At 42.0% G+C, this 13,885-nt stretch overlaps 2 protein-coding genes across 10 annotated transcripts in view; one reads left to right on the forward strand and one right to left on the reverse strand.

Moving 5' to 3' along the window:
* Positions 1 to 1,526: 1,526 nt before the first annotated feature.
* LOC106023902 (zinc finger protein OZF-like) lies at positions 1,527 to 6,263 on the forward strand. The gene is made up of 3 exons (XM_029122124.2): positions 1,527 to 1,825; positions 2,343 to 2,529; positions 4,919 to 6,263. The coding sequence occupies exons 2-3, from the start codon at positions 2,346 to 2,348 to the stop codon at positions 6,157 to 6,159; spliced, it is 1,425 nt and encodes a 474-aa protein (XP_028977957.2). The 5' UTR covers positions 1,527 to 1,825; positions 2,343 to 2,345; the 3' UTR covers positions 6,160 to 6,263.
* A 4,086-nt stretch (positions 6,264 to 10,349) lies between these two features.
* LOC105031601 overlaps positions 10,350 to 13,885 on the reverse strand; it is a 32,042-nt gene continuing 28,506 nt past the window's right edge. For 4 of the 9 annotated variants that reach the window (XM_034294526.1, XM_034294525.1, XM_034294527.1 and 1 more), the window contains one exon: positions 11,789 to 13,278. In XM_034294526.1, coding sequence (XP_034150417.1) covers positions 13,001 to 13,278 — 278 coding nt within the window. In that variant the 3' untranslated portion in view covers positions 11,789 to 13,000. The other 5 variants (XM_034294528.1, XM_034294529.1, XR_004576205.1 and 2 more) reach the window with 4 other exon arrangements.

Below are 13,885 nucleotides of genomic sequence, written 5' to 3' on the forward strand. Positions count from 1 at the left end.
CGCAAGAGAGGTGCGGAGAAGTTGCTGGCCAAAATCTGGATCACTGACATGTTTGCTGCAGTAGCTTCATTATCTACAGAACCCGACATAAGTCATGGGAAATCAAGGCTTTCTGAAGCATTCAAGGCTTTTGAACTCACTGCACAGTGGTGATACCTGCTGGAGAGGAATATATCACGTTTAATTTCACATCGACCTCTTCTTCCATAGTATCCTACATGACTTCCTGGTGCAGTGGTTAGACGTGTGCATTGGGAAGGGGAGTTAAACAGCGGTTCGTATCCCACATTCATCTTTCAGCCTTTCCAGATAGATTTTTTTAAACTGTGCAGTTTTTTTTTTTACTTCCAGGAACTAGAACTGAAGGAAATCTCACAGGATTAAAGGACCATTTTGCTGTTATCCTCCTTTAAATCCTCCAGATAGTCTTAGTGAAAACGTTCTGCTGGATATTTTGAGGATTTCTGCAGGATTTGTTTCCTGAAGGGCTACCTACGGGATCCAACAATTGTCCAACAGGAAAGTGGACCCAAAATCCTGCAGGATCTACAGGATTTAGAAGACACTTTCCAGTAGGATTTCTTTTATGCTGGATTCCTGCAGGATCTATTTCCTGAAGGACAATCTGCATGAACTATCCTACAGGAAAGTGGCCCCAAAATCCTGTGGCACTTGTCCTGCACAATTCCTGTGGGCCTTTTTTGTAAGGGCATTATGGAAGCCTGAAATGTCCAAAATGTAATAAGCCAGTGGAAATTGGGGATTGCACACACGATATTGGTCTTTTAATGCACATGGATGGAAATAAGTTTGTCAGAAATGTAAGAATGAAGGGAGAACAGATTATTCCAAACTGTTTTGATAGTTAACAAATCAAGGTATACCCACGTCTCCAGGCACCACACCATGGTCTTTGTCTGTGGGTATATATTTGGACGATGCACTTTCATAACTGAAAAAACATCTTGGGGGAAAAAACACTGAGAATCTCTATTTTCAAAATCCTCCTCCCCAACTATGGAAGTTTAATACCACTATTGTCACAAATATATTTTTGTCTAGTCTCGTTTTTGTCAGACAAAAGTAATTTTCGTTTTTTATGTTTCTATTCATTCAGTCATCGTCTGGTCAACTGCTACTGAAAAATATAAATACTTAACTAATATTTGTCACTATTTTTGTTGACGAAATGAACAATATACACATTTCCCATTGATCTCTAATACACAATCTTATCAGCCTTTCCAAGAATAAAGATAAGCAGCACTTAATAATAATCTTGTCTACTTCTTAAATACTCTCAAATAATAGCTTCTCTACATTAATTATTCTCTTGTATGACTCAAATTACTGATCTATGACTACTATCAAACAATAATTTTTATTTGCAAAATCCTGTCAACTGTAAACCCCTCGAAGTGACCGGTTTTCATTAACCTTTTACGCCCTCAGTTTCAAAAGGACCATTTCGACACCTGCTGGGGGGGGGTTGGAACTTGCAGGTGATTTAGTGACGTCCGAAGCGTCGAACATCATTGGTCACGTGGTGTTGTAGTTTGAAACGTGCTTCTGGTTCACTGCACCCAAACAGTGGAGATCGGATAACTGAACAGTGCTTCGTGTTCATTCGTCCTATCCCTGCTGTTTAGGCTAGAATAACGATTGGCCTCTCTATCCACGGACTCGCCAATTTCTGTAATTTCGCCATAGCTTGAAATAACAGAAAAAGGGGGAACTACCGCTGAACTGTTTACCGAGGAATATCCATTGAACTCTGATTGGATCGTTGAGGCACGCGAGTGGGAGACGGTTCTTGGAAAAGTTTGTAAGTAGTTATTTCTTTTATTACAAATTATTTATATTTTCTAATTACAGTCTATGTAAACCATTAGAAGTGAATTAAGCAATGAAAAAACATAGCATTTAACTACGTTTTGTTGGCTCCAACTCCATTCGGATTACAGGCTAAATCTCTAGCCTAGCCTGTTGGTGTTGTAGCCTGTCCTGATTTAGGTATACATCCTAGTTCTGTAATTGCAAATCCATTGATTCGTCAGGTTTTTCATAATACCTTGCGACAGTGAGAGTACTGTTTAAACAACATTTAATTGTTTTCGGTTAAGAAAATGTTCAATTTGGGTCACATCCTTATAGTTAGTTAAACAAGTTTTTTGTTGTTTCCGTCTTTGTACTCGATACCGCGGTCAAGTTAAATAAAGTAAACCTAGATCTGTTGTTCTGATATTGTGATTGATTGTCGTTTTTCCTCCATTGTGTTGCATTGTATTCCCATCAGACATGTTCATCAGTCATATGTGGGTCTGGCTTGTTCTTTTTTTTAGCAGATGGAGGACAAACCCAGCCTGCCGCCCAAAGAAGAGTCACTGGATTCTTATTGGGACAGTGGAGCTCAGTGTTCGTTGGTGGATTCAAAGATGAAATCAGAAAAGCTGGAAGACTGCAGTCAAACACTGGGGACGAATGATATTAAATATGAAGAGAAGAAGATTGGGGTTTTTACTAATCAAGGTAAGAACTGGTTTCTGAAGAGGGTTTAATCCCATCCAACATTTGTATGTGAGGCCCACATGGGTAGTAAATGGTTCCATGGGTTACATAAAGGCGTCATGTTACATAAAGGCGTCATGTTGTTCCACAATTGCCCAAATGGGGTTCATTTTGGATTACACTGGGTGTTAGGTGGGCCCCAACTGGGCAACATATGCAAGACCCATGTGGGTCCCATCTTGAAGCTTTATGTGGTGCTACATGGGTACTACATGAGCTAAAATGGTGGGTTTCTCCACAGGTTCCATAATGGGCCCATTTCAATTACCCACTTTATTATACCCCAATCTATTATACACCCCAGGCCTTTGTGGGCCATATTGCCCCCTGGTCTATGCTACATATCCCATTGATCAGAACAAATAAGATAATAAATGCCTCCTTCTCTCACAGACATCCTACTTTTCCTCTGGACTATATGCGTCTAGTTTGCTTGGACCTGGTCTGTAAATGGACTCTGTGGTTTAAGGGTCCATTGCAGTGTTGGGTTCTGTCTTCTGTTCTATCCACCATCTCTGATCACTTGAAACTGAGTAGACAAAGCTTCTGGTGCTTGGAGTTCATATAGTCATTTGGTTTAACAAGGTTCGTAGGGAAGTAAAACCGCCTCCCAACATGACAGATCCGTCACTATACAATGCCCTCCAATCATTTTAGGGCTCTTGGTAAATATGTGCATAACGGGCTTGAAAATTAAAATTTGAAAATAATTATTCTGAGTTAAATTTATCTGATGCTGAGCCAAAACATTCTGACTTCCTGCCTAATATGCTGTTGGTCCTCCGCGTGCCCGCAAATCACCGCCGACCCACTGAGGCATGGACTCTATAAGACACCAGAAGGTGTCCTGTGGTATCTGTCACCAAGACATTAGCTGAGGATCCTTCAAATTATTTAAGTTGCGACGTGGAGCTGCCATGGATCTGACTTACTGGCCCAGTACATGCCGCAGATGCTCAATCAGAGTGGGATCTGTGGAATTTGGGGGCCAGGGCAAAGCCTTGAGATCTTCATGTTCTTCAAAACATTTCTGAACAGTGTGGGCAGGGTTCATTATCCTGCTGAAAGAGTGCACTGCCATCTGGGAATACCATTGCCATGAAGTACCTGGTCTGCAATGATGTTTAGTTAGGTGACAGGTGTGAAAATATCAATCATGGTTGCAGGAGGAATGTTTCACAACACACACTGCTGCATATGGGGCTGAGTAGCCACAAACTGGTCAGAGTACCCATGATGACCCCTATCCACCGTCACAAGTGCGAGCATGCAAGTGTCAGAACTGAACTTTGGAGCAGTGGAAGATGGTTGTCAGGTCTGATGACCTGACAACAATTTTCTGTGCCACAGTAGAGCTTCTGTCGGTTTGGAGCTGGGAGCACCCCACAAGCCTTGCCGTTTCAAAGATGCTCTGACCCAGTTGTCTGGACATAAGAATTTGGTCCTTTTCAAAGTCGATCAGGTCTTTACTCCTGCACTTTTTTCCTGTATCCAACATGTTGACTACAAGAACGGATTGTTTGCCTACCATCTAATCTACCCAGACCTTGTCATGTGCCATTGTTAAGAGATGATCAACATTATTTTCTTCACCTGTGAGTGGTCATAATGTTTTGGCTCATCAGTGTATGCCTGTTCATATTTTATGTTTTTAAGTTCACCTGATTGATTAGGAACATTTAGGTGTTAAGTCTACTCCCCAAACACATTGGTCTTTTGTTGGTTGGGTCCCCTTACCGTTTGCATGAGGCGAGGGATTCCTGATGACCTCCAGTAGAGTTTCTGACTTGCAATTATTTTTCATACTTTATGTACAATATAAACACTATAGTGGCCCTACATTTATTTGTCCAACAGGTGCTTATGTTTGTGATTTGGTGGCAGCAGAGTCTTCTGACAATCCTTCCAGATAACTTGTTGGAAAGCAGGTGGGGTCTAATAGTAGTTTTGGAGACTGATTTTTTTCTTCTAGAATCGTCGTACTCGCTGTATGTGGGAGAAATTCATTCGTCCTCTTCCATACAAAATCATCTGAGCTTCAGTTGATTTACATTTCTTTATTATTGCCCAAATAGTACAGATGAGTATTTTCAGGCATGTTACTATCTTTATAGCCCTCTCCTGACCTTTATTAAACGTTGATAAACAACAATTACATTTTTGGAGGGCACTGAATTAAAATGTTGGCAATATTTTGTAACGCCTGGGGAAAATGTGAAACTGTTTTCAGAAAATGTTTTCAATTATCACCCTTCAAACTCTTGGAATAGTTACATTGATCTTTTAATATACTAACTGCATTGATACAGTGTCACTGCACTAATTAACTTTTCTGGTATTAATCACACAGATGAGATGGCTGAAGTTGATACATTTCCTACACCTGGAGAGCAACAGCAGGAAGATTGTGAAGATAAGTCTCACCCCTGCCCCCATTGTGGAAAACATTTCCTTTCTACATCGCTACTAAAAAGTCATATTAATATACACTCAGGAGAGAAGCCCAACTCCTGTTCTGACTGTGGGAAGAGTTTCCTTTCAACATATGAACTGACTAGACATCAGAGAATGCACACAGGAGAAAAGCCATACTCCTGTTCTGACTGTGGGAAGAGTTTCTCTCAACTAAGTAATCTTAAAATTCACCAGCGCATACATACTGGAGAGAAGCCTTACTCCTGTCCTGACTGTGGGAAGAGTTTCTCTCAACTGGGTAGCCTTAAAATTCACCAACAATTACACACTGGAGATAAGCCTTACTCCTGTTCTGACTGTGGGAAGAGTTTCTCTCAACCATGTAGGCTTAAAACTCACCAGCGCATACACACTGGAGAGAAGCCTTACTCCTGTTCTGACTGTGGGAAGAGTTTCTCTGAATTACGTAGGCTTGTAGTTCACCAGCGCATACATACTGGAGAGAAGCCATTCTCCTGTCCTGACTGTGGGAAGAGTTACCCTGGACTAGGTAGCCTTAAAACTCACCAGCGCATACACACTGAAGGGAGAACCTTTCTCTGTTCTGACTGTGGGAAGAGTTTCTCTATATTATGTCACCTTATAGATCACCAGCGCATACACACTGGAGAGAAGCCATACTCCTGTCCTGACTGTGGGAAGAGTTTCTCTCGACTAAGTTACCTTAAAAATCACCAACAGACACACACAGGAGAGAAGCCATACTCCTGTCCTGACTGTGGGAAGAGTTTCTCTAGTATAAGTACCCGTTCAGTTCACCAGAGGAGACATACTGGAAAGAAGCCTTACTCCTGTCCTCACTGTGGGAAGAATTTCATTTCTCAATATGGACTAAGTATCCACCAGAGAATACACACGGGAGAGAAGCCTTACTCCTGTCCTGACTGTGGGAAGAGTTACACTGGACCAGGTAGCCTTAAAACTCACCAGCGCATACACACTGGAGGGAGAAATTTTCTGTGTTCTGACTGTGGGAAGAGTTTCACTGTATTATATAACCTTATAGCTCACCAGCGCATACACACTGGTGAGAAGCCATACTCCTGTCCTGACTGTGGCAAGAGTTTCTCCCGAGTACGTTACCTTAAAAATCACCAACGAATTCACACAGGTTGAGAAGCCGTATTCCTGTTCTGACTGTGGGAAGAGTTTCTCTCAACCCGTTAGCCTTAAAACTCAACAGCGCATACGCACTGGAGAGAAAGCCTTACGCTGTCCTGACTGTATGAAGGGTTTCTCTCAATTATGTATTCTTACAGCTCACCGGCACATACATACTGGAGAGAAGCCTTACTCCTGTCCTGACTGGGGGAAGGGTATCTATTAGGAGACATTAAAACTCACCAGTGCATTCACACTGCAAGCATGTTTATTTATATAGCACAGTTCATACCATAGAAGCAATTCAACTTGCTTTTCAGTGAAAAGAAACATATAGAAATGCACTAGAATTAAAAAACGTCAGATTCGTACAGTTCTGTAACCACCTTCCAGGGGGGCATTTATGTTATGTCTGCACATGCATTTTATATTCATCCTCGATGAATTAGTTCCCCAAACTGTTTACTGCACCGCCCTGGTATCTCTATCCTCGCCTTCTACTGCTTGGATAAACTCGTCAGTCGTTTTGTGAGATAATACCCTGCATCGATTTCTAAACAGCAGGTCAAGAACTTGCGATTATTATTGGGTTCACGTCTGTCTTTGGTAGTTTACTCCAGTTGTATGCAGAATAACTGCCCAAACGCAGCTTTGCCATGTTTAATTTGGACTCTGGGCTCTACTTGCTTATCTCAATTCATGGGTCTGTACTCTTCAAACATATCAGAAATCTATTCGGTGCCTAAAGCATTCAGTGATTTATAGACTAAAAGCACCAGTTTAAAATATTCTGTTATTGACTGGAAGCCAGTGCAAAGATTTAAGAACCGGAGTGATGTGCTCTGCTCTCTTGGTCCTGTTTAACATTCTAGCAACAGCATTCTGAATGAGCTGCAGCTGTTTTAGTCTTTTTGGGGAGTCCAGTTAAGAGGACATTACAGTAGTCAACCCTACTAGAGATGAAAGCATGGATGAGCATGGTCTTATATTTTTCAGATGATGGAATGCTGTGACTTTTGATATGACTATTGAACGTGAGGTCTATCAGAACACCAAGATTTTCAGGCCTGTCACTATCTTAATAGCCCATCCTTATTTTTATTCATGATCACGTTGATAAACAACAATTACATTTTTAAAGCCTTTTATTACCATGGGTGACACCATTTTTGGAGGGCACTGACTTAAACTTGAAACTGTTTTCAAAAATGTTTACTCAAAGTAACTCTTGGATTAGGTACATTGATTTCTTTATGTAATCTACTAACTGCACTGATACAGTGTCACTGCACCAATTACCCTTTCCAATATTAATCACACCGATGAGATGGCTGAAGTTGAGACATTAAGCACTCGGTGCCTTGATTTTAGGGCCTTAAGAGGAAGCTTAACCCTGTTCTGACTGTGGGAAGTTTCATTTCGTCATATTAATTACTAGGCATCAGAATGCAAACCGGAGAGTTGCCATAGTCCTGTCCTGACTGTTGGAAGAGTTTCCAATCATCTTGTTTCCCTCAAAACGCATCAGAGGATTCATAGTACTGGATGACGCTACTTTTGAATGTAGGAAGTGCCTTTTGGCAATCTTAATTACTAATCATCATAGAGTACCAAAGGGACTGAAAACTGTCAGCCCATTCAATGAGGCTTTATTTTGTAGTACATCCAAACAGCAGTACACTGCCGTTCAAAAGTTTGGGGTCACTTAGAAATGTCTTTGTTTTCCAATAAGTCATACATGAAATTAGTTTTTGTAGTAAATGTAGCAAAATGAATGAGGTATTGCCACTGACAGGGTTAGAAAAATGTTTTATTGAAATACCAATTGTCCTTGTACCAGATTTTCAGTTTCTTGGCAGTTTCTCACATGGAATATATTTCTTTTTTCAGAACAAGAATAAACTGATTAGTTTCAGATGTTTTTTTTTTGTTCCTGAACATTTTGAGCCTGTTATTGAACCCACAATTGCTGATGCTCCAGATACTCAACTAGTCTAAAGCCCAGTTTTATTGTTTCTTTAATCAGCTCAACAAGTCAGGATGGCCCCTCCTCTCAGAGCATAGTCCAGTCACATTACAGACTAGCCACCTCAGGTCAGGATGGCCCCTCCTCACAGAGCATAGTCCAGTCACATTACAGACTAGCCACCTCAGGTCAGGATGGCCCCTCCTCACAGAGCATAGTCCAGTCACATTACAGACTAGCCACCTCAGGTCAGGATGGCCCCTCCTCATTGAGCATAGTCCAGTCACATTACAGACTAGCCACCTCAGGTCAGGATGGCCCCTCTTCACAGAGCATAGTCCAGTCACATTTCAGACTAGCCACCTCAGGTCAGGATGGCCCCTCCTCACAGAGCATAGTCCAGTCACATTTCAGACTAGCCACCTCAGGTCAGGATGGCCCCTCCTCACAGAGAATAGAGTCCAACATCACGGCCATGCCCGGCATGGCTTGGTCCTGTAGGGTCTTGATGTGGTTACAGATCTGCCATTTGTATTGAGTGGAATCAGTTCCCATCACAGCTCTATTGTGTGAATCAGACCAGTGTTGTGTCCTTGTTAAACACCAATCACCTCGGGTCAACAAGGCCCTTCAAATGACTCTCTGTCTGTCCACATCCCCTGATGTTGATCTGTCCACAGCCTCCTGTCAGACTCTCTTAGACCGTTTAAAAGTAAAGTGACATCCCATGATTTTGTTGCATCCATGGCAACCTATCAGGCTTTATTCTTCTCCAGGTCTCTGATCAGAAAGGGGTCTGCTTCTCTCAGGACCTGGTAGAACTCCTCCTGGGCCTCATCTCCCTTCCTCACCACCATGTCCAGCAGGGCCTGGTTCTGTAAGGTCTTGGTGGATTTACTGATCACCACCTCCCTCTCCACGTCAATCAGAACCCCACGATCCTGCAGACGGAGTAGTATGGGCTGCAAGAGTCCCAGGCGAGTCTCCAATGCCGTTCTGTGTTTTTTTTTATGAAGGCTTGGCTGGTGGGGTTGGGGGAGGTGAGGGGAGGGGCTACAGGCAGTGGGACATAGAAAACATAGTTTCATTAAAATGGAGGACCATAAAATCTAGATTCAAGCAAACATTACAGATGACTATGAACTGACAGTAAGTCAATCACAACAGCAGGAGGAAAGTACTGTTTAGCAAAGGCTCAAATACCTGTTGATGTGTTTTCTGTTGTTGAGGCTGTGGATGGAGAAAGGTGTTGTAATTAATCCCACTGATATTATATATTCTCACTTCTGTTTCTAATCACAATGCTTATTGATTTTTGAGGTTTGATGATTGGTGTCTGTTGTTGAGAAATGAGCAGGGTTTACAGGAATTGAGCCAAGAGCACTCAGGTTTTCTTAATCACAATAAAAGCCATAATTGAAATTTATAAGGCCATATAGTTAACAATTTAATCTGTAAAAAAGAACAGTTAATTAAACGTTTCTTTAATAGAAATATTGTAATTAAAAAAGTATCTACGTGATAGATATTGGGCATGAAAAGTAGCTGAATTACACAATGTATGAGAGTATTAATGATCTCTGTACTTGGACAGAATCGAACATACATATCTGCCAGGATCTGACCACTGATTGTGCTCAAGCTCGTTCTGTTATTGACTCCTTGCCACCTTTCACCGCTCGAGCAACGCTTGGCTACACATGCCACAATATTCGTTGTGGATAGGCAAAGGTTCAAACGCAGGCTTTGCAAAATGCAAGGTATGTGTTAAAGAATTTGATGTTTCAAATATGGGTGAGGCTGTTTTATCAAGCCATTTGAGGGGAAAAACATCAGCCGCCTGGCAACTGAGGCGACCAACAGCCCCATCACACGTATAGTAATACACGTTATATACATCTTGGGGCGGTTTCCCAGACAGGGATTCGTGGTAGACTAAAAAGCTATTTCAATCGAGATTCTTCCTTGAAAGTTATCTTTACTCTAGAACTGGGCGTAATCACTGTCCAGGAAATTGCTCCCCAATTTTACTGTTAAATCTGTGAAAGTACCGTATACATAGTTATAATTTTACATATTGATACTGCTTTTGTAGCTTTTTCAATAGAAATATTTTTGAATGAACCGATTTGTAATTCCTCAGTTAATTAGTTTTGCAATAGTGGGACTTAAAATATCATGTTTTGTTTTCATAATTCATATTATGTATATGTAATTGCCCAAAATGTATCATGGAAATTTGGTCAAAAGTCATGGAATTCCATTAGTCAAAATGTGTATGAACTCTGTGTGATCTGACCTGGCTACTTAACCTCCTGTAACCTGGCGCTGTTGATTTACTAACCGGATTAAAGGTAAAAACTTGTAAGAACTCTGTCTTCCTCTCAGTCTCTGTGTGTGTGTGTGTGTGTGTGTGTGTGTGTGTGTGTGTGTGTGTGTGTGTGTGTGCATGTTTATGGGGATTGTCAAATGCTCTATCATAATTTCTCTGCCTCTGAGCCACAGCCCCGTTTGTGTAGCGATAGTAGCCAGTGATGCTAACCGTGTACTCCATAAATCAAAACTTAGACCTTGGGGCGATATCAGTTCCCCTTCCAGGTCCCTTGTAGGCAGCTGAGGAAAAAGAGTTTGACACAGTTGTTGGTGAGTGTGCTTGGCATACGGGCTGATGTTTACTCTTAGGTAAAGTAAAAATTTGTGAATTCTCTGAGGTGCAGTGGTTAACAGGGTACATGCAAGTACATTTTCTGAAGTGTTAACTCTATGGCAGAGTGAGAAGTGACCTTGAACGTCAAAAGGTTGGCTAATGGTTCAGATAGGGGGAATAGTTGTTTAGTCTAATACAGAGTAAAATGATGCACGTTTTCTGAGGTGTAATTTTCAGAGACGGATTACAGAACCTTGATAACTTGCCAAAAAAAGATCTGGGACTGTATTCAAGAAAACATCTTACGGCTAAAAGAAGCTCCTAAATTGCTGATTTAGGAGAAACTCTTAAAAACAATGGACATGTCAGTCCTAACTAGGACTCCTACGTTTTTGGTCTAAGGGTATTTCACAAAGCGTTTTAGCACTAAAACCAGTTCCAAAAACTTTGAAAAGTTAGGAGTCCTCTTTACTACCCCAAAGTCTGCAGTAATGCGGTCGATGTATCGGTCTGTCGTGGTGAAGAAAGAGCTGAGCCGCAAGGCGAAGCTCTCGATTTACCGGTCAATCTACGTTCCTACTCTCACCTATGGTCATGAGCTTTGGGTCATGACCGAAAGGACAAGATCCCGGATACAGGCGGCCGAAATGAGCTTTCTCCGCAGGGTGGCCGGGCGATCCCTTAGAGATAGGGTGAGAAGCTCGGTCACCCGGGAGGAGCTCAGAGTAGAGCCGCTGCTCCTCCACATCGAGAGGGGTCAGCTGAGGTGGCTTGGGCATCTTTTTCGGATGCCTCCGGAACGCCTTCCTGGGAAGGTGTTCCGGTCCCGTCCCACGGGGAGGAGACCCCGGGGAAGACCTAGGACACGCTGGAGGGACTATGTCTCCCGGCTGGCCTGGGAACGCCTCGGTGTCCCCCCGGAAGAGCTAGAGGAAGTGTCTGGGGAGAGGGAAGTCTGGGCATCCCTGCTTAGACTGCTGCCCCCGCGACCCGGCCCCGGATAAGCGGAAGATGACATGACACCCCTTAGGGAAAAAGAAAGTAAAGCAATGACGAGAATTGAGAGAACTTGATGACCTATTGCTACCTTTACCCAACACCGATTCCAGTGCTCTCAGTATCTCAAGTATTCATTCCCACATGAACACTGCTTGGTGTCTTGCCAGAGCAAAATGAACCATATTGGCTCAATATGTCCATAGCATCTCAATCTAACATAGCATTTACAGGACATCAGAAGACCAATGAGCCATCACTCAAATATCTTCATAAAGCCCTTATAACATGTTTTAGGAGTTGTAAAAAAGCTTCTACAGATAAACAAGAGTTGATGCACAGTGGCTAGTACACACTTTTATTGGACCATTTTGGATTGGCATTACCACCTTTAGGACCACTAGCCAAACATCACAGAAAACATCTTTAAATATATGAAAAATAGCACAACAGTTTGAAGAAAAGATATATGGAATTACATGCATACGATTATTTAAAATTATTAATCCAAATTGATAGCCTTTTAAAACTAGGGTCTCTTTCGCTTATAAATTACATTTAGTGTACATGCAGCACCAGTATGTTGTCTGGTAGACCAGTGGTTGTCTGGTAGATCAGTGGTTGTCTGGTAGATCAGTGGTTGTCTGGTAGATCAGTGGGTTGTCTGGTAGATCAGTGGGTTGTCTGGTAGATCAGTGGGTTGTCTGGTAGATCAGTGGGTTGTCTGGTAGATCAGTGGGTTGTCTGGTAGATCAGTGGTTGTCTGGTAGATCAGTGGTTGCCTGGTAGATCAGTGGTTGTCTGGTAGATCAGTGGGTTGTCTGGTAGATCAGTGGGTTGTCTGGTAGATCAGTGGGTTGTCTGGTAGATCAGTGGGTTGTCTGGTAGATCAGTGGGTTGTCTGGTAGATCAGTGGGTTGTCTGGTAGATCAGTGGTTGTCAAATCTCTCTACGACCCCCAGCTGTTTCATGTATTTGATCTGTTCCAAAGCTAGAACTTCTGAATCAACTGGTCATATTGTGGAACATCTTTGGGTTCTCCAAGTAGAGGTTTTAGGAGCAGTAAGATAGCAATGGAGCCTCGTCTAAGATGACGTCCTTTACTTTTCATGTTGTGTGAAGTGTAATGACGTTTATAAACAGTACTTGATTAGAATTTGAAAAGCTTTAAAAAAATGTTTTACATTTTGACGCTTGACAATGAAGTCAACTTCCTCTCCATAGGAATGTAATGGATCATTTACTCATCATGAGGTGTTCAGGACCTTCTGTTGTAAAGTCTCAGCCAGGTTGTTCTGCTTGATACTCCTCAGGATCTTCAGTGTGACTTTGACAGCATCATCACAGTACGTCTCCACCATCCTATCCACCGTGTCTGGCTTGTCACAGTCCTCCATCTGGCCTTTTGGGATGCCAGGAAAACCATCCACACCCTTGGTCAGGACCCACTTAAATGTCTTCAGATCTTCTGAGTTGAGCTCCATCAATGTTTCCAGCAGATGAAAAGAAACATCTCTGGTTGTTCCTGGACAAAATATAATTACAAATCAGGAATATATTATGTGGCCCAGAAATAATAACAGCAGTGCCTTCGAAAAATATTCAGATCCCTGTTCTTTGTCCACATTTTCTTGTGTTATAGACCACATTTTTACATGTATACAGTGGGGCAAAAAAGTATTTAGTCAGCCACCAATTGTGCAAGTTCTCCCACTTAAAAATATGATGGTGCCTTCATTTTCGTACACTTCAACTATGATAGACAAAATGAGAAAAAATCAAGAAAATCACAATGTAGGATTTTTTATGAATTTATTTGTAAATTCCTTGGTAAAATAAGTATTTGGGCACCTACAAACAAGCAAGATTTCTGGCTCTCACAGACCTGTAACTTCAAGATGCTCCTCTGTCCTCCACTCGTTACCTGTATTAATGGCACCTGTTTGAACTTGTTATCAGAATAAAAGACATCTGTCCACAACCTCAAACAGTTGATAGATATTGGGCATGACAAGTAGCTGAATTACACAATGTATGAGAGTATTAATGATCTCTGTACGAAGGACACTAGGTAGAAAATGTGATGCCCCATTTCTGATGGTTTCCACACATCCTGTCCATACCTCCTGATA

The sequence above is a fragment of the Esox lucius genome, chromosome 9, assembly GCF_011004845.1.
Source record: "Esox lucius isolate fEsoLuc1 chromosome 9, fEsoLuc1.pri, whole genome shotgun sequence".
In the NCBI taxonomy this organism is placed as follows: domain Eukaryota; kingdom Metazoa; phylum Chordata; class Actinopteri; order Esociformes; family Esocidae; genus Esox; species Esox lucius.

Bases quoted from the DNA above. Each gene is read 5' to 3' on its own strand.
- LOC106023902 (XM_029122124.2), top strand. From the start codon at position 2,346: ATGGAGGACAAACCCAGCCTGCCGCCCAAAGAAGAGTCACTGGATTCT. The intron at 2,530-4,918 runs GTAAGAACTGGT...TTAATCACACAG, and splicing joins TGGGGTTTTTACTAATCAAG to ATGAGATGGCTGAAGTTGAT.